This window comes from Gadus chalcogrammus, chromosome 3, assembly GCF_026213295.1.
Source record: "Gadus chalcogrammus isolate NIFS_2021 chromosome 3, NIFS_Gcha_1.0, whole genome shotgun sequence".
In the NCBI taxonomy this organism is placed as follows: Eukaryota; Metazoa; Chordata; class Actinopteri; order Gadiformes; family Gadidae; genus Gadus; species Gadus chalcogrammus.
The window spans coordinates 668,439-692,629 of record NC_079414.1 but is presented as its reverse complement, the minus strand read 5'-3'; the positions used below and the strand labels follow the sequence as shown (position 1 = coordinate 692,629).

At 45.8% G+C, this 24,191-nt stretch overlaps 1 protein-coding gene across 1 annotated transcript in view; it reads right to left on the bottom strand.

Moving 5' to 3' along the window:
- LOC130377454 (probable helicase with zinc finger domain) overlaps positions 1 to 24,191 on the bottom strand; it is a 97,516-nt gene that overhangs the window by 28,782 nt on the left and 44,543 nt on the right. The window contains exons 10-12 of the mRNA XM_056584612.1: positions 14,747 to 14,930; positions 11,052 to 11,280; positions 6,525 to 6,828 (exon numbers count right to left, since the gene is read on the bottom strand). Of these exons, the coding sequence (XP_056440587.1) occupies positions 6,525 to 6,828; positions 11,052 to 11,280; positions 14,747 to 14,930 (717 nt within the window). The remainder of the gene's footprint in view (positions 1 to 6,524; positions 6,829 to 11,051; positions 11,281 to 14,746; positions 14,931 to 24,191) is intronic.

The following is a 24,191-nucleotide window of genomic DNA, read 5'->3' as shown; positions in this document are numbered from 1 at the left end:
CTTCTTATAGCGGTTGCTATGGCGGCGCGCACGGACGCAGCGGCTCTTGGCTCTCTGATTTAGTGTATTATTTAAGTGTATTATGCTCGTGTTTTTTGTATTTTTAGTGTGTCTTAGGACGTGGTGTGAAGCTAATAATTTTTACAGCCACACAGAGCTCCTGAACATCGGGTTACGCTGTCAGGTTGCAGTTACGAGCGACTTCCAGCGGAATCACAACATCCCGCTCGACATAGCGCGTCCACCGGAGTCCCCTTGGATTGTCGTTGGCCCCAGCAAGCGGCGTAGGCGGCGCAAGGAGCGCAAGCAGAAGCGGGGTTGCCGAGCGGGTCTTCTAGCCCGGCTACGGAAACAGCCACACAAACCCCCGTTACCCAGCATCTTCCTGACTAACGCAAGGTCAATCGTTCACAAAATCGACGAATTGGAACTGCATCTAGCAACCAACTGCTTTGTTCGCGATTGCTGTGTTATGATCATCACGGAGACCTGGCTACATCAGCTGATCCCGGATGCGTCAGTTCTACTAGCGGGACGCACTATCCACCGCTCCGACAGGAACAAGGAATCCGGAAAGAGCAGAGGAGGGGGTCTGTGTGTTTATGTTCACAATGATTGGTGCGCAAGCAGTAAGAGCAAAGACACTCACTGCTCCCCGGACATAGAAGCTATTTCAGTAGTTTGTAGACCCTTCTATCTGCCCAGAGAGCTGACAGTGGTAATTATCACTGCTGTTTATATTCCACCAGATGCAAATATTAGCATAGCTCTTACCTACCTACATGATAGTGTCAATAAACAGCAGCAAGCTCATCCTGATGGGGTACACATAATCGCTGGGGATTTTAATCAAGCATGCCTAAAGACAGTCCTTCCCAATTTTATACAGTATGTACGGTGCTCCACCAGAGGAAACAACACACTGGACCGTGTCTATTCTAACATAAAGCATGCTTATAGAGCAGTCCCCCTCCCACATCTGGGTCTGTCTGACCATCTTTCGCTGCTCCTCATCCCAGCATACACTCCCCTTAGGAGGAAGACCAAGCCGATCACAAAGACTGTAAAAACCTGGCCAGAGGGTGCACTCTCCCAACTGCAGGACTGCTTCGCTCACACAGATTGGAGTATCCTTGAACAACAGGACCTACAGGGCTTCACTGACACCGTATTGTCATACATCAAATACTGCACTGACAATGTGACGGTTGATAAGAACATCAAAGTATATCCAAACCGAAAGCCCTGGATGACAAGTGAAGTCCAGTCACTCCTGAGAGCCCGAAACGCCGCCTTCAAAACAAAGGACAATGTCCTGTACAGCGTGGCGAGAGCGGATCTAAGGAGAGGAATTAAAGGTGCGAAGGAGGCCTACAAAAGGAAGGTTGAGGGCCATCTGACAAACAACAACCCTCGTCAAGTGTGGCAGGGATTAAAACATCTCACAAACTATAAAAGCAGCCCCTCAGTGACCATCAGTGCCGACGCCTCGCTGGCAGAGGATTTAAACCATTTCTTTGCCCGTTTTGAGGCTACAAGGCCCAACACAGACATGCTGACCCCTCCGACCACCAGCCAACACACACTCACTATCCAGGAACATCAAGTGAGTCGTGTATTCAGGTCAGTGAACACAAGAAAAGCCACTGGACCTGATGGAGTGCCTGGCGAAGTAATCAAAGCTTGTGCTGATCAGCTGGCAGTGGTCTTCACTAAGATCTTCAACTTGTCACTGACACATGCCATCGTCCCACCATGTCTCAAATCGGCTACCATAATCCCTGTCCCCAAAAATGTAACCATCAATAACCTCAGTGACTACAGACCCATTGCACTAACACCAGTGGTTGCAAAATGTTTTGAGAGGCTTATGACTCATCACATCAAGAAATGCCTCCCTTCAACCTTTGACCCATTCCAATTTGCATACAAAGCAAACCGATCAACTGATGATGCCATCTCTACAGCCCTCCACACTGCACTCAGCCACCTGGAACACCCGGGGACCTCCGTAAGGATGCTCTTCGTCGACTACTGCTCGGCCTTTAATACCATCATCCCTGACATCCTTGTGAGCAAGCTAGCTGCCCTGGACTTCCCCCCCGCCACCTGTGCCTGGATAAAAGACTTTCTCACAAATCGTCCGCAGTCTGTTAAAATTGGCACCCACAGCTCCTCCACCCTCATGCTCAGCACGGGTTCTCCACAGGGCTGCGTGCTGAGCCCACTCCTGTATGCCATCTACACTCATGACTGTACTCCCACCCACCCCACCAACACAATAGTCAAATTCGCGGATGATACGACTGTGGTGGGGCTCATAACCGGAGGAGACGAGTCGGCCTATAGGGATGAGGTGCAGCGGCTGGTGGAGTGGTGTGCTGCAAACAACCTGACCCTTAACACAATAAAAACAAAGGAGGTTATAATGGATTTCAGGCGTCACAGAGCTGACCCCGCCCCTCTCCAGATAAATGGTGACTGTGTGGAGAGAGTCTCCACCTTCAAGTTCCTGGGAACTCACATCTCTGAGGACATATCCTGGTCAGCAAACACATCAGCGGTGGTGAAGAAGGCCCAACAACGACTCCACTTCCTGAGGGTACTCAAGAGGAACAAGCTGGAGGAGAAGCTGCTGGTGACCTTTTACACCATCGAGAGTGTGCTGGCCTTCTCCATCACTGTGTGGTATGCTGGATGTACAGTGGCTGACAGGAAAAGGCTGCAGAGGGTGATAATGTCAGCCGAAAAAATGATTGGCTCTCCTTTGCCCTCCTTGGATGACATTGCCAGCTCACGATGCATCTCAAGATCAAGAAAGATCATCTGTGACCACCTCCATCCCGGCCACCACCTACTCAGCCTACTGCCCTCTGGTAGGAGGTACAGGAGCCTGAAGTGCAGAACCAACAGACTGAACAAAAGCTTCTTTCCTTGGGCAATCAGGACACTTAACACCCATAAAACTTGAAACAAAGATCCTCACTATCTATATAGTGCAATATGCTTACGGCCTTTATATTTATCCTGACATCACCTGTCCTTGTCTTGTTCCAAATGTTTTTCTTATTTCTGTCTTGTTTTGTTTTTGTTTTTTAAATTTTTAACTTAAATTGCGTGTTTATTTATTTATTTGTTTATTTATTTATTTATTTTGTATGTGTAATGCACCTTCAGTTGGCTCTCCCAATTTCGTTGTATAGGTGACTGTACAATGACAATAAAGTCTATCTTTATCTTTAAGTTGTTATTTGCGAGTTTTAGTCACAGAATGATATGGTTTGGACTGTTGGAATAAGTGGAGGCTCAGGTTTCATGTAATATATAGTTTGTGAGGGTCCAATTTCGTGAAAAAGATCGCTATTGCTGTGCATGTGCACAGTTATGATACCCAAAACCGTGTTCTTGCATATGACTTAAATTGGTAATTTGCCTCAATCCAAAGTACTTCCAAACTGCACTCCATCACTACTCAATTTTCCTTCTACCTAAACCATTCGCGGAGGCGCTGCACTTGCGATGCTAGCTTTGTTGGGTAACCTTTAGCCAACACCTTCGAATCACGGCCAGAGACCGCACTGCGAGTGACAGAAAGCGGGGCTATATTCGCACTGAAGCGATGCGTGTCTGTTAACTCGCTTTCCGAGAGAAGAGAAGACGGCGCGCTGATCAATCGCAAATACTTATATTTTGTGTTATTTTGCGGCAAAAAAGGTTGTTCTGCAGTTTCTAAAAACATTTGAATAAATAGCCTTTATATTAACATCCACCCAAAATTCACTTGCCCGTTCGGGCAACCAGAAATCAATCTCAACTTGCCCAAATATGACTTTTGGTTGCCCCGGGCAAGCGGGCAACCGTTAATGTCGAGGCCTGTATATATATACATATATATATGTATATATATCAGTGGAGGCTTCTCCATTGAGGAGAGGGAGGAAGATCCTCCCTAACATTGTTGAGAATAAAAAATGTAGATTGCCCAGACTATTGTAATGAATTAATGCCCTTAAATATGACTACTTTATTGCCTTTGAATATATAATGTTCGTTTCCCTGGGTAAAGGGACATTAGCACCCCCTATCGCCTATTGACAATTACTTCAGGGAGGAATGTCCTCCCTCCGCCTCCGTTGACTCCCATTCATTTTCCCGAAAGTACTGGCGGCCGGTGGATAACATGGGTTTCAATGGGAGAGAGGAGGAAAATCCTCCTCTGAGTGGGTGGGACCTTAAGGGGTCTGATTCGCGCAAAAATCTATCCGTCTGCGCTATGAACCAATAAGCAGGATCCCTGGATGTTGAGCAGTGTTGCCAGATTGGTCCGAATTCCCACCCAATTGGGCTACTTTTAACCATGTTAGGCTGGAAAGATTATCATTGGGCGGGAAATCTGCCCAATCTGGCAACGCTGTCGATAGCAAACCCGGTCTGCATTGCCGCGGTGCTCAATCTGAGAGACGCAGAGCAAGTGAAATCTGCGATAGCGAGATCCTAAATGCACAATGGAAACATTGGAAACGGAGGACATTTTTAACGTCTTATTACAAAAAGCATTCAATTCATTCAGTTACAGTGCTAAGTTAGGGACCAAAGAAAGAGGTAGACCACTTCCCAAAATCAAGGTCACCAGAAGTAATGGCAACGTCAGTGTTGTGAGTGCTACATGGTTTGCTAGGTACGCATGACTTACTGGTAGCATTACAAGCAATTGTAACTGAAATTAAACATAGCTAAATAACTTCAGTCAGTGAGGGCAAAAATAGGCCCAATGATAGGCCCAGATTTTTTGATTTACTTTTACAAATCTATAGTAGGCCTGATTTGACTACCGTATTTTCCGGACTATACGTCGCTCCCGAGTATTAGTCGCATCAGTCAAAAAATGCTCCATGACGAGGAAAAAAACATATATACGTCGCATCGGTGTATAAGTCGCATTTATTTTTAAACATTTAAACAAGAACGTTTAGTCTGGAGAGACTGAATAAAATTGCAATAGCAATATAGGTGTGTCGGTCCCACTCGTAGTTCTGAGAGTATACCGAATTCAGTGACACCGGGATTCCACCGGACGCGTATGCGCCGCGGTCCTAAACCTGAGCGCACGATCGGGAGGTGGAAGTTGCGCTGGAATAGCCTTCACAAGTCCAGCGGAGGGCTCCAGTTTTCACCGGCCAAGTCATGCGCTGTGATATGTGTGACAGCTATGTTGCACAACATTGCAGTTAAGGCTGGGGTAGCTTTGGTTGAACCGGAGGACATTGAGGACGATGACAACGAGAATATAATTTATTCGGTGGTGCAGTAGGCTTGCAGCGTTCAGTTGTAGGCCTAATGAATGACGGTGCCATCTTGCGGCCGAAGATTATGTACGCACAATTTTGGCATATAAGTCGCTTCGAAATATAAGTCGCAGGGCAAGCCAAACTACAAAAAAAACGCGACTTATAGTCCGGAAAATACGGTAATATGCTTTGCATCCTTTCCTTCTCAAATTACAGTGATGCCACTGGTGGCTTTGTATACATTTTGTTCACATAACTCCCTCCCTGCTATTTTGTAGTTCACCAAAACACCCTGAAACAACTTGAGTCTCACATTCTTATGCCACCATACACCAACAGTGCAAGCAGGCCAATGGCAACCAAGCACGCAGTCCTTCCTCCCTCACTTTAAAAACCACCAGCCGCCACTGATATATACATATATACACACACACACACACACACACACACACACACACACACACACACACACACACACACACACACACACACACACACACACACACACACACACACACACACACACACACACACACACACACATTTTTTCGTTAGATTTTTCATTTTTAATTACATTAATTATTATTAATTATTTTATTGAAATTGAAAGGTCCCATGGCATGAAAATACGCAGTGGGCAGCTGGCAGCGAGCGGTTCAGTCTACTTAATGTTAAAACTGCATTAGCCAATAAGATTAGAATTTGCATAAGTAATTCTATTTTTTTTAGTTACACATAATTACGATTGTTTCAAAATTACAATAACCCTCCCTCTGCCGTCATGGGGGTCGCCAGTGTTACGAGATGCGCGGGAAATCTGGCCCAATCTGGCGAGGGCGTCACTTAATGATCCTAAGCCGTTTTATTGTGCGTTTTTTAAAAAGGCGGGGCACCAAGGCCACAGTGGCCGATGGGCATACGATTTTCAGAAGGGCATCACGGGCAGATAGCGGAGCAACGACGGCCATTGCCGTCGCGGCCGCAGGTGAAATTCCTGCCCTGCTGACCACTAACAATGGAGGCATCAGGGATCATCATACTCTTTTCTGGTGTCTCTCGTTGACTTGGTGAAGATCAGCAAGGTAATCTAAATGAATGCAGTTCATACTCATGTGTGTGCTCAGAAGGCTAAGTGGGGGATGGCAGCAGTGGAGATTGTCAACCTTTAGCTCAGCACCATTAGACACACACCAACATCCAACCCCTTCTTCCATCCATGCACCTGCAGGCTCTCACCTTTGGAGGCGACTGCTGTTGTGAAGGCTGCTGTTGCAGCACCTGCTGCTGCACCGGAGGCTGCTGCTTGCAGGTGGCTGCCTGTGGGTGGTGTGAGTGTTGGTGTTGGTGGAGGTTCTGGCTGGGCTGATGGGAGCTCAGCAGGATCCGGAGGGCCCTGGGGATGAACTCGGGGGCCAGCGGGTTGAGCACATAGGTCTTCTTGAGCTCCAGGGCCTCCAGCTGGGCCTTTATCTGCTCGTAGGTGATGCCGTGAAGGCTGGTGTTCTGGTGGCAGATTGAGATGAAGTGCTCCCAGAACTTCCTGCAGAGGGGGGCGAGTGGGAGGGGTTAAACCAACTTAACATGGTGTTCCTCTTAGAAGTGTTACAAAACTGTCTTTGCATGTCTGGGTCTTGTTTCAATGAACATGAAGTCTTGGTCATGTGATGCTTCATGTTGTTGACGGGAAGAATTGATCTACAGCCAACACATGGACACTTTAGACAAATATAGAAGAAAGCTAGAAAAATATTTGATCATTCTCTCCAACTACTTTGGTTTGATATAAGTAGTATTATTTACAATCTAATACAAAAGCCAACAGTAATGAATGAAAAAGAATCCTGTGTCAAGACTGTAATTACAATTGGTAAAGTACAATAATGGACGACACTGGCAGTCCTTTATGATGAAGCCTCGGATTGGAGTGCAGCTTCATTTGTCGACCCTTTCCATCCATGCCCCAATTCCCAAAGTTGTCCCCCTTCTCCACTGCTGACTCTCAGCCATGCAAACAAACAATACAACAATTCATGCATCAATGTGGGTTGGGCGAAGGAATCTGTAGCCGCGTTTACATGGCACATCTGATCCGCATAGATTTCTATGCGGCATAGATCTGTTCCTAAAATGTGTTCCGAATGTACTGTATACATGGCAGTAACAAAAGTGTCCGTTCTGTCTCTCGCGCACACCTGACACATCTCTGGACCGGCGGCGACATAATGGATGTCTTATCACTATCTGGGATTTTAAATTTGATTTTAATGAAAGCACAGCAGGAGAGAGCTTTTCTCTGCCTGCTCCTTCAATTAAGAAGGAGGACGACAGCGCAGCAACGTCAATTTCTCGTCTGATCTTTATATTTACCCTAAGCTCCGCCGCAAACAAGAGGAATTTGGATGCGAGTCCGCAGCCAAGACTGGTGGGAGAGAGTGGTCTTACGGGAATTTAGTGACCAGGAATCCTCGAAGGTCCAATTGCGAACTACTGCAGCTGCCATCTCTCTTAGTTAAGAAGTATTTTAACGTTCAGCCTGCAAAAGTACTAGCCTACTCATTTAGTTATCTCGGACGAGCGCGGACACTACGATACGCGAACACGTCATTAATAAACACCCATGTGTCCCGTCGCTTAGCAACCGGACACGCTTACCGGACTACTTTTACGGAGTGATAACAAAGACGTGAATCAGGCAATAAATCCACTTTCCTTGACAGCGGTGAAGTTCGGTGTGCTTAAAAGTACCGACGGAGCTCAGTGGACCAATTGCGAACTACTGCGGCTGCACTAAGTTAAACCCCAATCTATGCGGAATAAGTGTATACATGGCGATTTAAAACGGACTACACCACCTCTTCTATTCGGCATAAAATCTATGCCGAACAGATAATTGTATTCCGAATGAGGCGTATACATGACCATTTTCTATGCCGCATAGAAATCTATGCGGCATAGATGTGTCCATGTAAACGCGGCTACTGTCCATAATGTCCCATCATGGTTATTCTAGATGACAGATGCATGATGTGATTGCCAGGGGGCGTGGGAGGAGGGTGGGGGGGTCTCACGTCTACTGATCATTACAGAAAAAGTCACTTGGATAAACATTTAGAAAAGAGGGTATTTTTTAACATGATTTTTTCATCCAACATTTAAGAGCAATGTCTATCAAAGTTCGCAAGTCAGTGTGTCTGTGATTGGTGTGACAATATCACATGCTCCTGGCAAGATTTAAATAATTTCTTATCTCATATCACAATCCAAATCTAATCCATGACGTTACCTACTCTTATGGATACATGGAGAACGGAAATGCTGGGTGACAGATCCATGAAATAGACGGCAAACTAGTTTTGATCCCCACTCTTCCCTCTGATTAACGAAGCTGATCGGTGGACATTCTGCTCCACCAAATATCTTCTAGAGATCTGATATTATTCTACAGGGCATGTACATTCCATCTAAAAGCAGCTCTCACCTCCTGCCTATCACTTCACCATTCGCCTAACTTCAAGTGGAAGATGACTTCATTCACACATTCACAACTCAACAGAATCACTGCGTTTGTTTCTTGCTTTGATCTAAAGTAAAGAAAGCATTTGTCTGCAAAACACCAGACTATTCGTTGTCCTGCTTTGCCGATGCAGTATCAAGCCTTCCTCTTATTTCCGAGCTTCTATCGCAAATCATAGATTTCAGTGAGGATGGATTGTATGGGGTTATGTATTGAATGTAAAACCTGACTGGAATGAGATGCATTGACATGCTGCACTCATTAGTTTAGCGTGTGTGGGATCTAATGTGAATATTAATGACATTTCCCCTTTCCTCCGTCTTTCTCTGGCCCCATCACAGCTCGCTGCTGTCTCTCTCCCCTGAACTAATCAAAGCTTTTCTCCCACCCCCTAGGTAAACGGTGAGCCTCCTGGATGGACCTATTCGAGCCTTCTTTAATTGATCCTTTTGTCCATAACTAGGTTATATCTTGTTTACCGGGGTATTCAGAAATACCAAAGGTACGATTAAATACGGTAAAAAAATACTTTCCGACATCTTATGAGGAAATTATTTTTTAATGCTGATGAGTATCTAGCCAATGTTTTAATCAGGATACATATTTAAGTGGTCCAAAATTATTTCAAAATTAACTGGCTGTAGCATTGTTGTTGAGACTGAAATAGCTGGACATTAAACTGAGTAATAAACGCATCTCAATAGCACTTCATCTAGTTCAAAAGTAGAAGCATTTTTTAAGTGACAAAGATATTGGTCTCTGAGTGACATGTGACCTGGTCCATGTATGAGCCTTATGTGTTCTGGATGTCAAGTGCCCTATGACCTGGTCCATGTATGAGCCCCACGTGTCTCTGGATAACAAGTGGCATATGACCTGGTCCATGTATGAGACTCATGAGTCTCTGGATGACAAGTGACCTATGACCTGGTCCATGTATGGGCCCCATGTGTCTCTGAGGGACATGTGACCTATGACCTGACCAATGGATGAGCCCCATGTGACCTATGACCTGACCCATGTATGAGCCCCATTTTTCTTTGAGTGACATGTGAACTATGACCCGGTCCATCTATGATCAGACTTAAACTGACTTAACATTGGCTGTATATAATACTGACTTAACATATGTGTACATAGCTGGAAACAAATGTAGACTTTGAAAAAAAAAGAAAGTACACGAGTACTCTGGAAAAATAAAGAAGGGCCCTACTATCTAGCTGATATTCTACCTTCCATAAGGATTTAGAGTGTGTGTGTGTGCACTAGGGTTGCCGCGGTATGGACATTTTCACACCGAGTAATACACTTGTCTCAACGCCGGTGTTACAGAGTATAAACGGTATAAACTTTGAAACTAGGTCAACCGCCATCTTCTCCGTCAACTCTCCTCTCACACTCGGTGGCAGCGCGCCAATTCTCGATGACAGCGTATTATACATAATTGTAATATCATTTTAGATATAATATCACGGCCAAAAGCTCTGTATGCCTCCGGATGGCTGTAGCGCGGGGAGCTCTCGTAGGGATTGGGCTTCGCGGGGTTTGTTTACCGCCGTTGCTATGGTTACCGGTCTTGTGTGTTCCAACGCTTTATTAGGTAGCCTATCTATTTGGTTTGTATATAATTTTATTATTTTTTTATGAAAAACACATCTCAAATAAAATAGTTGAAAGACAAACTGCCAAACCTTTTTTTTAATCAAATAGGCCTGAAGATGACGCCGATTATTTTTTATTACTGGAAAAAAATATTACAAAATAACTCGGTGTTGCCCTCAACACAGGTTAACACCGGTAATACCGTATACCGCGGCAACCCTAGTGTGCACTTGTGTGTGTGTGTGTGTGTGTGTGTGTGTGTGTGTGTGTGTGTGTGTGTGAGAGTGTGTGTTTTCACCCAGGCTGACCCTACCAGACAGACCCTGCTGCCTCAAAGGGCAGCCGAACAGTTGCCATGGAGATGTGAAGAGGAAGTCGCAGGCTTTGTGTACAAAGTGAATTTGATAGAAGAAAGAGTGAGGGAGATGGACAGCTTGAGAGAGATGGACAGAGTGAGAAAGATGGACAGAGTGAGAGAGATTGACAGAGTGAGAGATGGACATAGTGAGAGAGAACGAAAGAGTGAGCGAGAAGGACAGAGTGAGAGAGATGGAGGGTGAGGCCCCCATGCAGCAGCCCGCCCCACTTCCCCACTGTCCCCTGAAGCCCCTCCTCCTCAGCAGCACTGTGGATCAAGAGGACAGTACCTGCAGCGGCCCACCGAGCAGAGCGCTATGGGGTCTCCAACCACGGCCACCAGGGACTGGGCCCGGGTGATGGCCGTGTTTAGCAGCTTGTAGTTGGACAGGAAACCATAGTCCAGGTCCTCCGTGGAGTCCTCCACCAGCTGCTCCTTGCGCTTGATGGCCGTCTGCTTGTGCTTGCATGTGTGGCGCGTGCGCACCGTGCTCAGGAACAGCACCCGGAACTGCTTGCCTGGAGGGAGAACATGTTGGAGTGATCTATATCTAAAACACCTTTCTAACAATGAATGGGCCTTGGTGCCGAGCCCAGGCATTCACATTATTCATCAGCTGTAAAAAACTTAATTCAGTATCTGAATTAGAGCTGCCGCGATTAGTCTCCAGGAGCTATATAATATAATAATATTATTATATATGGAATTTATATAATATTATATCTAAAATCACAGCCAAAAGCTATGTGCGCCTCGTATGATATTTTGAATCATAAAGACTGCGTCTGAAGTCTCTATTACTTCCACAACAAGTCAAGACTCGTAGTTGGGTATATCTCGGCCATGGTTGAGAAGAATAGGGGGAAAGGAACTTTGGCTTTGACTCTCTGAAGTCCATGAACCACGACATGGAGGAGAAAGGGATTGTACTCAGGGAGCTGAGCTGCCGGACTGCCGCCGAGCTCCCCCCGCCGGACCTGCCAGCTTCGGCAGCAGTTCAGCTCCCGGAGTACACCCTCCGGAGTACACCCTCCGGAGCAGCTGGAAAGCTTCGGCGGCAGTTCAGCTCCCGGAGTACACCGCCGGAGCGGCCGGGATGTCGCGGGAAGTCCGGCGGGGGTAGCTTGGCGGCAATCCAGCAGAGAAAGGGATTGTATTTCCGGAGCTGAGCTGCCGGGCTGCCACCGAGTTCCCCCCACGGGAGCTGCTCCTCCACTGGTCCACAAAATCTTAGCTATGCTCTGATTGGAGGGGAGTGGGGGGTAATATTCAAGTGTGCCCCCTTCCTACGTAGGAGGGGGCACCGAAACTGACTCGCTTGTTTGGTAACTGTAGGCGGGGTACTTTCAGAAATGCATATCTCACTCAAAAAATCATGCAAAGACTTTTTTTTTCAAAGGCTGTATGTCTGTGGGAGCAACAGAGACCCAAAACAACACCCAAAATCCCAGGTGAGAAAAGTGTTGTTTTCACAATATTTCCCCTTTAAATAAAAATGAATGGAACGAGAAACATTTGTTTATTTGATCGCGATCTATCTAATTAGTTATTAAAGGGATACTTCACCCATTTAGAACCGGCGTTCTATCATTATAAAATCGCTATGTCATATAAATAAATATATAAATAAATATCAGTCTAAACTAGTCTCTCCTTGGCCCATTTTTTCTCGTCTAATTTTCTCCCGAAATGATGTCAAATGACACGTATGACGTCATTTCGGGAGAAGCCTCTTGTCCCGCTAGAAGGGCCGAGGACTACAACACACTTTTGGTGGCAAATTTTTCCACCAATAAGGAATGAGAGGGGGCGGGAGCTCGCGTACTGAGGGCGAATGAGGGGGACGGGAGACCGACAGGTGGGCGGGGCAGCGAGCGCAATGCACTGTGGTAGTTAGGTTTTCTTACTTTGAGCCAGAGAGACCATGAAAACACTCTTTCTGCCTTTTTTCAGGCTAGGATGAACCGATTTCAATTTTTTTTTCACATTTATAATACATAGAATTATTTAATTCATAAAACCTTCATATTCCCACCGGTGAAGTATCTCTTTAAACTGGCAATGTGTTTGATTTGAGCCTCTATCAGCTGCTCACTTTACTCAGCAGCCATTAAAACAAAAACTTTTGAAGTGGCCCCTCCTACTCGCTGCGGTGGCCAACGCTCATCAGAACCACCTGCTGAAGCCAACTGACTGGGCTGTTATCTAGGTTCTTCATCTTTGCCCTGCGACCCCCAATATTAATCCTGGCTTTACCCCATCTGGAGGTCTGCTTTATTGGAGGAGGAAAACATGGCTGCATCAAAAGGCAGGTATCTATAACACTGGAGGGACTGCAAGGCGTGTAGCTAGCTCTGTCACAGTGACACGCGGTGGTGAGTCATATTGTACCCCTCCTCACTGGGAAAGCACCTTGAGGAACTACTGTATTCTCCGCACTATAAGGCGCCCCCGGAGCATAAGCCGCAGCAGCTAAATTGAATGATGTGTACATATATAAGCCGCACTGGACTATAAGCCGCAGGTGTTTAAATGTTTAATTACCATTAGGGCTGGCCCGAATGCCATTTTTCAGGCTTCGAATACTCGTTGGTTTTTCAGAGCGAATATTCGAATACTCGTTCAAGAAAAAAACACCATCAAAAACAACATTAATAATCCCTAAATACTCCCTGGAACCGATTTTGACAGTATCTGCATATTTTGTTGAAGATTTAATAGCTTTTGAACGTTAATTAGTAGGCCTAGGTAGGTTGATTTTTTCCTGTGAAAGCGAACAGCTGTTGTTCCGTTCCAAATCAGCTGTCCTCTGCCATCTCAGCCCTTACGGGAGCTTTTCAATTCATCCAGGAACGTGCATCTTTTCAGGGAATTTGTACAATAAATCATAAAATACCGAATATTGATTGTCTTATGTGTCCATATTATATCCATTATATTGACCGGGTATTCTCAAGACGCTCACGCTCTGCAGCAAGCCAGTCACAGTTGATTGGCGCGGCGCTGTACAGCGAACGTAATCAAACAACTAAGCTATTACTCTTCCTCCCGAGATGCCGCTAATGTTGTGTTATAAGTAAAGGGAAACAAGATACCTACTCTTCCTCCCGAGATGCCGCTAATGTTGTGTTATAAGTAAAGGGAAACAAGATATCTATTCTTCCTCCACCTCTCTCGCTTCTCTGCTTGGTGTCGTTGACGCTATAGTTTGCCTCCCTCGCTCTGGTAACGTCACGTACGTGAAAAAAAAGCTCTGAATACTCATTTAATCTTCGAATACTAATTTTCAGAACGAGTATTCAAATAATTCGGGCCAGCCCTAATTACCATATGTAAGGGTTCGTGCACATAGGGGATTGTCGGGAAAGAGATGGCTGTCTCGCTGTGTAATGTCTGTCTTGCTCTCGTTCCGTCTCTCGTACCACTCTCGGTTTCACTTTTACTTTTGCGCGCTACCTGTCTCACTCTTTTCCGGCCTCCAGCTTTTCCTGCTGGAGCCCGCCGCTTAAAGGTGGGGGGGCGCGAACCGGTCATAGACCCCATAGAGTTAAAGTTGGTGGACTGTAACCTGTAAAATCCATAGATTTAGGAGGTCCCCTAGTGGCCGTTAGTTGTAAAATAGATTAGCCGCACCGTTATATAAGCCGCAGAATCGAAAAATGGGGAAAAAGGCGCGGTTTATAGTCCGAAAATTACGGTACATACAAGGTTTGACCTAGGCTACATTTAATGAATGGGATTGTTTAGAGAGAGGGAGAACAAGAGCTAGATCCATGTCAAACAGAACAGATTACAATCAAGACTGATGCATGGGGAGACACATTGAGTTGTATGGAGCTCCACCCTTTCCCTCAGGTGGCTGGCCCAGAAGCTTCTTCCAGGTCAACCAGATTTTGGCCCATCCCCTTCACACACACCCTGTCCTGTGGGGCGAATTCCCCCTGGCCCTTGGGACACAACCCCCCGGTCCTAGGCCATCCTCACCTTGCACGTTGAGCACCCTCTCCACGCTGACCTCGTGCATGCGCTTCTTGCGGAGCTCTGCGCGGATGCGGAACACTTGGTCTGCATAGGGCGACACCACGCCGATGCTGCCCTCGTCCAGCTTGCCCCAGGACACGGGCCACTTCCTCCGCATCTCTTCCACCCGCTCCACGATCTCAAACACCTGAAGGAGAGAACAGGCTTTTAAACATGACATGAAGCTCTGGTGGACCTTTTAACCCGTACACCTGTTGACCGTCTCCAGCCTCCAGGCCTCAACAACCAAACCTTATACTCAACACCACCAGTACCCAGGGCAGGCCTCAGCAACCACACCTCATACTCAACGCCCACCTCCCCCAGGCCTAACAACCACACCTCATACTCCACACCACCAGCACCCAGGGCAGGCCTCAGCAACCACACATTCATACTCAACGCCACCAGCCCCCAGGCCTCAACTAGAGCCCGACCGATGTATCTGCAGGTCTATATTAGGCATTTTCCAAACTATCGGTATCGGCATTTATAATGGCCTATTAATGAATATTTATAATTAAAAAAAGATAAAAATAAATAAATTGGGTTATCGTGTTTTTGGTCAAAGGACTGACTTTCATATCTTAAGTTTGTATTGCTATACATTTTATCTATCAGAACTTGTGTGTGAGTGATGTCAGCGAGTGATTGGACGAGCAAGGAGAGCGAGCGCTAGTGTGCGTGTCAGTTTAGTGAAGTAATGAACAAGTCTGGTTGTGATAATAGAAGAATAGAAGAATAAAGTACCCAGCCTATCAAGAATCGGTGGCCGCTACATTCCAACCATATTCCAACCACATTCCGACCTTTAAGCAGACCCACTGCCGGTCAAAATGAAGGGTGTTGCGCCCCCAGAGAGCATCAGCCCTACGAGGGACCGTCTCCCCTGTGCTCCTCGACTACGGTCTGGGAGCCGACAGCAGGAAAGGTATAACACTAACCATCTCATAGTTGGAGGCGGAGCGCAAGAGGGTATACGTGCTCAAATAGTGCGAGTTAAAAATAAAGTACATATATTTCAATGATTTTAGCTTGTGTGTGATTTATTGCGGGCAGGGGTCGGGTAACGGGCCAAATGTTAACGTGTCCGGGCGGGTGCGGATTTCATTTTGATATCACGGGTGTGATGGAAAATCTACATGTTGTATTGTTTTGGTCTATATGAATTTAAGTTTTGTTGCTATTCTGTGTAATTTTATATAGTGTCTGCCTTCTGCTTTCCTTTTGGGTCATTTAAAGTGTGAACGTTCGAGAGTTGAGTGATGCATTTTTATTGCCTGCCTGTTCCTATGTTTTCGTGTCTTGTAAATCACCCTCCATGCAATCCTTTGATGTATGGGCCTGTTTTCTCGACCCCCTGGCTAGCGTCAACAAAGCCAGGGGTTTAGATGGCACGGCCGCTACCCCCTCCAATGGCATTCCCCACAGCTGCAGTTGTAAAGATAACCATCTGGTACACAAAGACTTTTAGTATTGGGGGACCACCCCCTTCAGGACACAACCGAAGTGAATAAGAACTCATTGATTCAAACACTCAGTGGACTTGTCTGAGCGTACCTTCAGAGAATGAAGTAACACGCAAAGAGGAGCTCCCATCTGAGGCCTCAGATTATTGTAATGTATACCTGTTGTGTTGTTTGTTGATGCATGTTGTGATGTATCTTTGTTCGTACTTTTATTACAAATATATGTAACCACTAATTGTCAACAGTATTGTGTGCTTTTTGCATCTAAATATCTCATCTGCTTAGACGCAATATCTGATACAGAAATTGTCACGACAGTTGGGGGCTCGTCCGGGATATCTAACCTGAAGATTCTACGAAATATCAGCTTCCAATACAGGTCTGAGGATTCGTTCTCAGTCTTAAAGCTCTACCTCGCCTCCAGGTGACTGTAACCAGACTGTAACCAAACCAGAGGTCGAGGAAAGGGTGCCTGTGGGGATAAACTAGTGGTTCTTCAGTACGGTATCCAAAGGAAAAAATAATTCGAGCAGGTGAGATCACAATACTGTTAAAGCTTCAAAATAAAATCTGTTACAGGAACGGTATATAAATGTTTCGGTAAACGTAAACTTATATCTGAACTTAGGCCTCGTTCAAAGAAACTCTGTTATAGGAACATGCGGTAGCTCCGTTTCGCTTCCGTCAATATATATATGCCTATATAGGTAACAGAAAGGGCAGCTAGGGTCTGTCAGGGACGGTAAAGGGAAACCCGTTGAAGCGCGGTTGGTGTTATATATATATATATAAATAATAATAATAGGTATTCATTAATAAATATATGTATATGTGTGTAGTAACAAGGAGGTTTCGGCGATATTAGATAATTTGTTAAATAATAACTAGTGTAAAAGGATCTAAAATATGGGGAACAAATCTGGAAAAACTGAGATAACGGGACCTGCGAAGGTGATGTTGGAGAAGCATGGTGAAGCGGCTCTGGAGGGTTTAAAATATTGGTGCAAACTGAGTTTTCCTGAAATGGGGAGTTTTAGCTTAAAACGATCACAGGAGTTAGAGAAACGATTGTTGGAGTCAGAAATTAAAAAGAAAAGTTCCAAACTATGTTGGTGCGTATTTTATTTGTGGGAAAGAGAGGGCCAGGATAGGAAAAAAAATCAGCCAGGGACAGAGAGCGTAGAGAGTGTAGGGATTTTTAATCTCAATGTCACCCGAGATATAGACCCGGACCTGGACTGCACCGGCGGACCGCGTGCGAATCCCCCTTCTCCTCCCCCGTATGACAACGCCCATGAAGCCGCCTACCCTGACCCCGAAGAAGTGGAGAAAGCCCCCGCTCGCAACGCGAGAGAAGATAGGCCTGCATGCAACTCGTAGCCAGGGGAATGCTCCACAATCATTCCAGCAGGCGACGGCCACACCGACCAAGCGGGAACCCGTCGCCAGCCGCTTGAGAAACCAGGGAATGGCGTTCTCCCCAACTCTTAAACATGGTGACGTGATGGATGGACAATTCCCCATGATCGAAGTACTGAACCCCCAGGATGGCAGTCCAGCATACGTTTTCCGTGCATGGAGACCAAGTGACATTAAGGACATAGCGGAATGGCTCCCAGACCCATCTGCAGTGGGAGGGGCTGCCTTCGCCACAGCCCTTCAAGAGTTGGTCCAACAACACAAGGCCTCCATCAGCAAAGTTCGCCAACTCTGTACGTACAGCCAAGGCGACATGCCCGGGAGGGACGAAGCCAAGAAGCTCCAGCTCACCCAACTGGAGGCCCTGGAGAATCCTAAGCCCACCCGTCGCAACAGAGACCAAAGAGGCGACCGGCCGAAAGAAAAGAGAAAGGAGAACGCCGGACGATGGAACTGTCATTATTGTGGAGCCAAGGATCATTGGATCAAAGACTGTCCGAAAGAAAAGAGAAAGGAGAACGCCAGACGATGGAACTGTCATTATTGTGGAGCCGAGGATCATTTGATCAAAGACTGTCCCAAGGAAAAAGAGAGAGGCAAAGATGGAAGGGGGCATTCGCATTGACGGGACGCAGGAGCAGGACAGGTCCAAGGAGGAGGTATGAGCACCATAACACATAACACAACCAACGCGAAAAATGGTCTCAGCGTCACAACGCACGCAAGCACCACATCCAAATGATTGTTGTATGGTTCTCACCACCCTTACGCGACCTGATCAGCTAAATGTAATATTATATATGGTTATTATATATATTTATTATGTATGGTTATAGTAAACAACGGGCTATTGTAGACAGTGGATACTCGATTTTTACAATCTATCACAACCAATTTAATGGTCAACCATATCACACAGCCATGACATGACCCCAACTGACCCAGACTAACCCCGACTGACCCCCGACTTACAACGTGACGGGGACAACAGAAGTGTGTTGCCTAATATTGAAAATGCAGATTTTTATATTATGATATTTTGTTAATGTTTTATGGCCAAATGGCAAGAAGGTGAATTAATGAACGTATGAGAGAGATTGGAAGAAGTATGTGTTATGGAAGGAGAAGAGATAGATGAGAACGTAAGGCAAGACAAGATAAGGAAAGGGGTGGGGAGAGAGATAACCCATCTGCATCGAGTTTTGTTCAAATAGATCCGGACCTGGACAACGCTCCTCCCCCTCCTGCTTTCAGCCCGACCAGTGGCCCAATACAGTGCAAATACCCCACGTCACGAATCCTCTTCATGAGACTTTATGAAGTTACAGACCATGGGAGGCCCACCTGAAGAGCTACGGAACGGTCTGCTGGACGACACAAGGAGACAGTCCAGCAGGACCAACAGCACCAGAGTGGTGGCCTCCATGGTGCCGTCTCAGAGACGGGAGAGACGTGGGGACAGGCACTTCAAAGGACAGCCCGTAATGCGGATGAGAGGCAGGAAGCAGAGAGAGAGGTGGAGGCGTGTCCAGGCGGAGGGAGAGAAGAGCAGTGTACGGAAAGTATCGCACTAGACACAGCATTCACGTATATTACAAGAGACGAGATCTAATGTGTAACTAGGACTGTCTATATGAGTGTGTGATAGTTTCTAAGAAGTATATCTGAAAGGTTTGAAAGTTATTAGGAAAAGTAGTTTGAAGGATCAAAGACAAGTAGAAAAGTTGAAAGTTAAAGTTATTTTTTTTTCAGAATTAAAGTAGAAGGTTTTTGGTGCGCTCGCAACAGAAAGCCATGCTTACAGGCCTGGGCTTTCCCTTATTATGGTAAATTGACGCATGGAAAAGTCCATGCGTCAAGAGGGGGGATGGGGAGCCCACAACAACAACCTTGGGTATACCAAAGCAAACCAAAGGAAATAATACAAATCAAATAAGATTTTTTTTTTTTTTTTTGAAATATTTTTAAAAAGGTAGCCTTGTTTCTTAGTTTTAGTTTATTTTTTTTGTTTTTATTTTTTTAAGACTTTTGAATATATGGAAACAGATGACTTGATTGTGATGTTTATGTGGATAATTATCAAAAGGGGGGATTCCCAAAGAAATTATCCAGTGACAATGGTTCACATTTGGTGAACCAAGTCATCCAACAGAATTGATCCACGCAACCATTGTGCGTACCACCCTTGGAGTGGTGGGACAGTAGAGAGGGAGAGTGGTCCCATAGAGAACAACGTCTACGGGACATCAAGCCAAGGCAACTGCAGATACAGCCCAAGGAAGGGCAACTCAACGATACATGGATTACTATCGAAGACGTGCCTGGAATTCACCAAGGTGGTTGGAATCATTCCAAGTCCTGTGGATCACAGCAAGGTAGCCAAGAGTGCTACCCAGACCCACGCCAGCCACTGCAAGCGGGCACCATCACCAACAACAAAGGTCACTTCCGACCCAACCCCCCTGGCCGTCACCCCACACTGAAACCAGGGTGAAGTGCAAGTAACTCACCCTTACACACACAATCACGTCAGAACCAGGCCCAAAAGACTGTCTCTGGCCTGGGGAGAGATGAGGCCAGAATCGACATCATTCAGAATGGATGCCAGCCCTGGACCACAATCTGATGGGATTAATAGTGTGATGGAAGTTTAATTGTATTTTTCCAGGTGATGTTAGGTGATTTTATGCTACCTTCTGTAAAAGCGAACGGTGGTATAAATATCTGTACTTGGAGGCCATGGTTGGACATAGTAGATTATGAACATATGCATGTTTTGATTAAGTGATCATTTTAATCCTAAAGGTTGCATCATTTTGTGATTATAAATAATCAAAGGGGGGATTGTGATGGAAAATCTACATGTTGTATTGTTTTGGTCTATATGAATTTAAGTTTTGTTGCTATTCTGTGTAATTTTATAAAGTGTCTGCCTTCTGCTCTCCTTTTGGTACACCTATGTTTTCGTGTCTTGTAAATCACCCTCCATGCAATCCTTTGATGTATGGGCCTGTTTTCTCGACCCCCTGGCTAGCGTCAACAAAGCCAGGGGTTTAGATGGCACGGCCGCTACCCCCTCCAATGGCATTCCCCACAGCTGCAGTTGTAAAGATAACCATCTGGTACACAAAGACTTTTAGTATTGGGGGACCACCCCCATCAGGACACAACCGAAGTGAATAAGAACTCATTGATTCGAACACTCAGCGGACTTGTCTGAGCGTACCTTCAGAGAATGAAGTAACACGCAAAGAGGAGCTTCCATCTGAGGCCTCAGATTATTGTAATGTATGCCTGTTATGTTGTTTGTTGATGCATGTTGTGATGTATCTTTGTTCTTACTTTTATTACAAATAAATATAACCACTAATTGTCAACAGTATTGTGTGCTTTTTGCATCTAAATATCTCATCTGCTTAGACGCAATATCTGATACAGAAATTGCCACGACGCGGGTGACGGGCGGATCTGGTGCTGAACTTTGCGGGTGCGGTGGAGGCGGGCCTCAAACAGTTGTCCTGTGCAGGACTCGGGCCTAGGCTATTGGAAATAAACAAAATATTGGAAAGCAGAGTTGGTTGGGCCGCATTTGGGCGCGTTGGTTGGGTCCGCACCAGAAAGCATCTCTAAAAGGAATTGTAGCCAAAACAGTTGCATGGTAGGCTATATCCATAGACAGGGTATATGCAGGAATCATAGAGATGAATTTACTACCTTTTACTACCTTTTTTAGTACCTCCACAATATTTTTTACTACCAACACGACATCAAGCAGCGGGGCGGGGGGTATGCAAAGCACCACTTACAACTTACTATAAGGTAGAAATGTGACACTGCCGCGATCCCTGTAGCCCAAGTGCTGCTGCTGCTAGCACCGCAAAACAACGGCATAGAGAGTAGAGGTCTTCACTCCCGCGGGATGCGACGCAAAATAGTGCAGCGCGGGACAAAAAATTAAAGCTCATTGCGGGTGCGGGCGGGATGATAGAGGTGCATTCGCGGGTGCGGGATGATACACTGCACTCCCGCAAATCAAATATGAGGGTAAAGTAAAATATACAAATTATCATGAAGCCCTCACCAATAAGCAAAACCTACATTTTCAACAACTTCTCCTTCATTGTCGAAGCAGCAGCTGATTCTTTTACCTTTCATTTTCATTTAGACGTGCTGGTACCGACAGTTTTTATTTTTTTAATATGTGACTGTTTCGTGTTTCAGTTACTGAGGCCTATTTAATGTTTTGTATGGTTGAAAACATGCAATAAATATTTTACCAATACTGGTAGCCTAATGAATTAGGTGCGCGCTCGTTTTTTCCAAGCCAATGGACAGGCCTTTCCTGAGACAGAAAGTGATTTAACATGGGTAAAGAAGCAACGGTGAAGGACCGTACTAAACGCCCTATCCATTGTATGGGTCTGTAAAATGTTAATCAAATCAATCAAATGTATTTATTAAGCACCTTCGATAAAAAGGTAATTGGTTGGGGGGAGATCTTATGTTTCATGTATGTTTTTGTCATGCCTGTCTACGCTTCAAACTCGTGCATATTGCGAGAATATGCAACAGCGCCCCCTGGGGTCACACTTTTCGGTGGGTCGCAGAATTCGTAACACCGGCGTCGCTATAGCAACCAGCGACGCCAACTCTAACGGCTACCCAGTTCAGGTCCTGTAAGCACAGTATACTGTATTTTTTAAGCTAGATGAAGTTAAAACATGTAAACAAAAAAGCACCAGACTCTCTCATGGTCACGAGAAACGTAAAAAAATAAATAATAAAATGCCCCACGTCCCTTTACGGGTTCCGTTCTTTTCTGTTGGGACAATAAAACAATAAAATAAAGGTTTTTTTAAACCAACCTACCTTATTATTTTAGTGAGGACTTATAAATAACTACAAATAACCATTGTTAGGGTAATCTGTTTGTTTTGTAACGCGTTTCTGGAATTTTTTTAAATATATATCGGCCGATATTGCGCAATATCGGATTCCTAAATCACCAAATATTTTTATCGTATCGGCTTTAAAAATCCTTCATCGGTCGGGCACTAGCCTCAACAACCACACCTCATACTCAACGCCACCAGCCCCCAGGCCTCAACAACCACACCTCATACTCAACATTTTTCTTCTCCGGGAACCATCACCTTATCGTGGTGAAGAGGTTTGTGTGCCCCTATGAACCTGAGGGCTGTGTTGTCTGGAGCCTAGTGCTCCTGGTAGGGTCTCCCAAGGTAAAGTGGTCTTAGGTGCTACTTCGGGCAAAAGGTACCATGTATGAGGGCACAAGAGCAAGGGTGGTAACCCCAGATGGCGACAGTGAGGAGTTTGACATCCTAGCAGGGGTGATACAAGGTGACACCCTACCCCCCTTCCTCTTCATTATAGTGCTGGACTACTCACTCAGGCAAGCCATCAGTGGACGAGAGCTGGAACTCAGCTTCACCGTTCTACCGAGGAGGTCTAGGAGATTCCCTGCCGTAGTCCTAACAGACCTGGGCTATGCAGACGACATCAGCCTGATATCAGACCGTGTAGAGCGGACACAGGAGCTCTTGACCAGAGTGGAGACGGAATGTGCCAAGGTTGGTCTTAGATTAAATGACAAGAAAACTGAGGTAATCACCTACAACATCCTCCCGGACCATCCACCCCTAATTACAACAGGGGGCATTGCTCTGAAGGTAGTCAATGACTTCAAGTATCTGGGCTCATGGGTGAACACATCAGAGCAAGACCTGAAAGTGGGCAAGGCGCTCGCTTGGAGGGCCCTGAATGGCATGGCCTTTGTATGGAAATCCAACCTCCCCAGAATTATCAAGCTCAGCTTATTTTACGCAACCGTGGACTCTGTTCTACTGTATGGCTGTGAAACCTGGACCCTGAAGCCCACCATACAGAAGTCTCTGGATGGGTGCTACACCAGAATCCTCTGCGCAGTACTTAACATCAACCAGAACGTGCATGTTACCAACAAGCACCTGTATGGTGGGCTACCAGGGCTGAGAGAGAAGGTAGCAGCCAGGAGAATGACACAGGCCGGTCATCGCCAGAGACACCGCGAGCTTCCAGCAAAGAAGGCTGGTGCTATGGGAATCAACACACGGGCATCGATCAAGAGGACGTCCCATACCAACATACTTCTGAAAGATGTGGGAGCAGAAAGCACTGGCGAACTAGCCAGTAGGGCTGGCCCGAATTATTCGAATATTCGAATACTCGTTCGGAAAATTAGTATTCAAAGCTTAAATCAGTATTCGGAGCTTCGTTTTTTTTTTTTTTTACGTACGTGACGTTACCAGAGCGAGGGAGGCAAACTATAAGCGTCAGCGACATCAAGCAGAGAAGCGAGAGAGGTGGAGGAAGAATAGATATCTTGTTTCCCTTTACTTTAGAACACAACATTAGCGGGATCTCTGGAGGAAAAGTAATACTTAAAACCTTAGCTTAGTTGTTTGTTTACGTTCGCTGTTCAGTGCCGCGCCAATCAACTGTGACTGGCTAGCTGCAGAGCG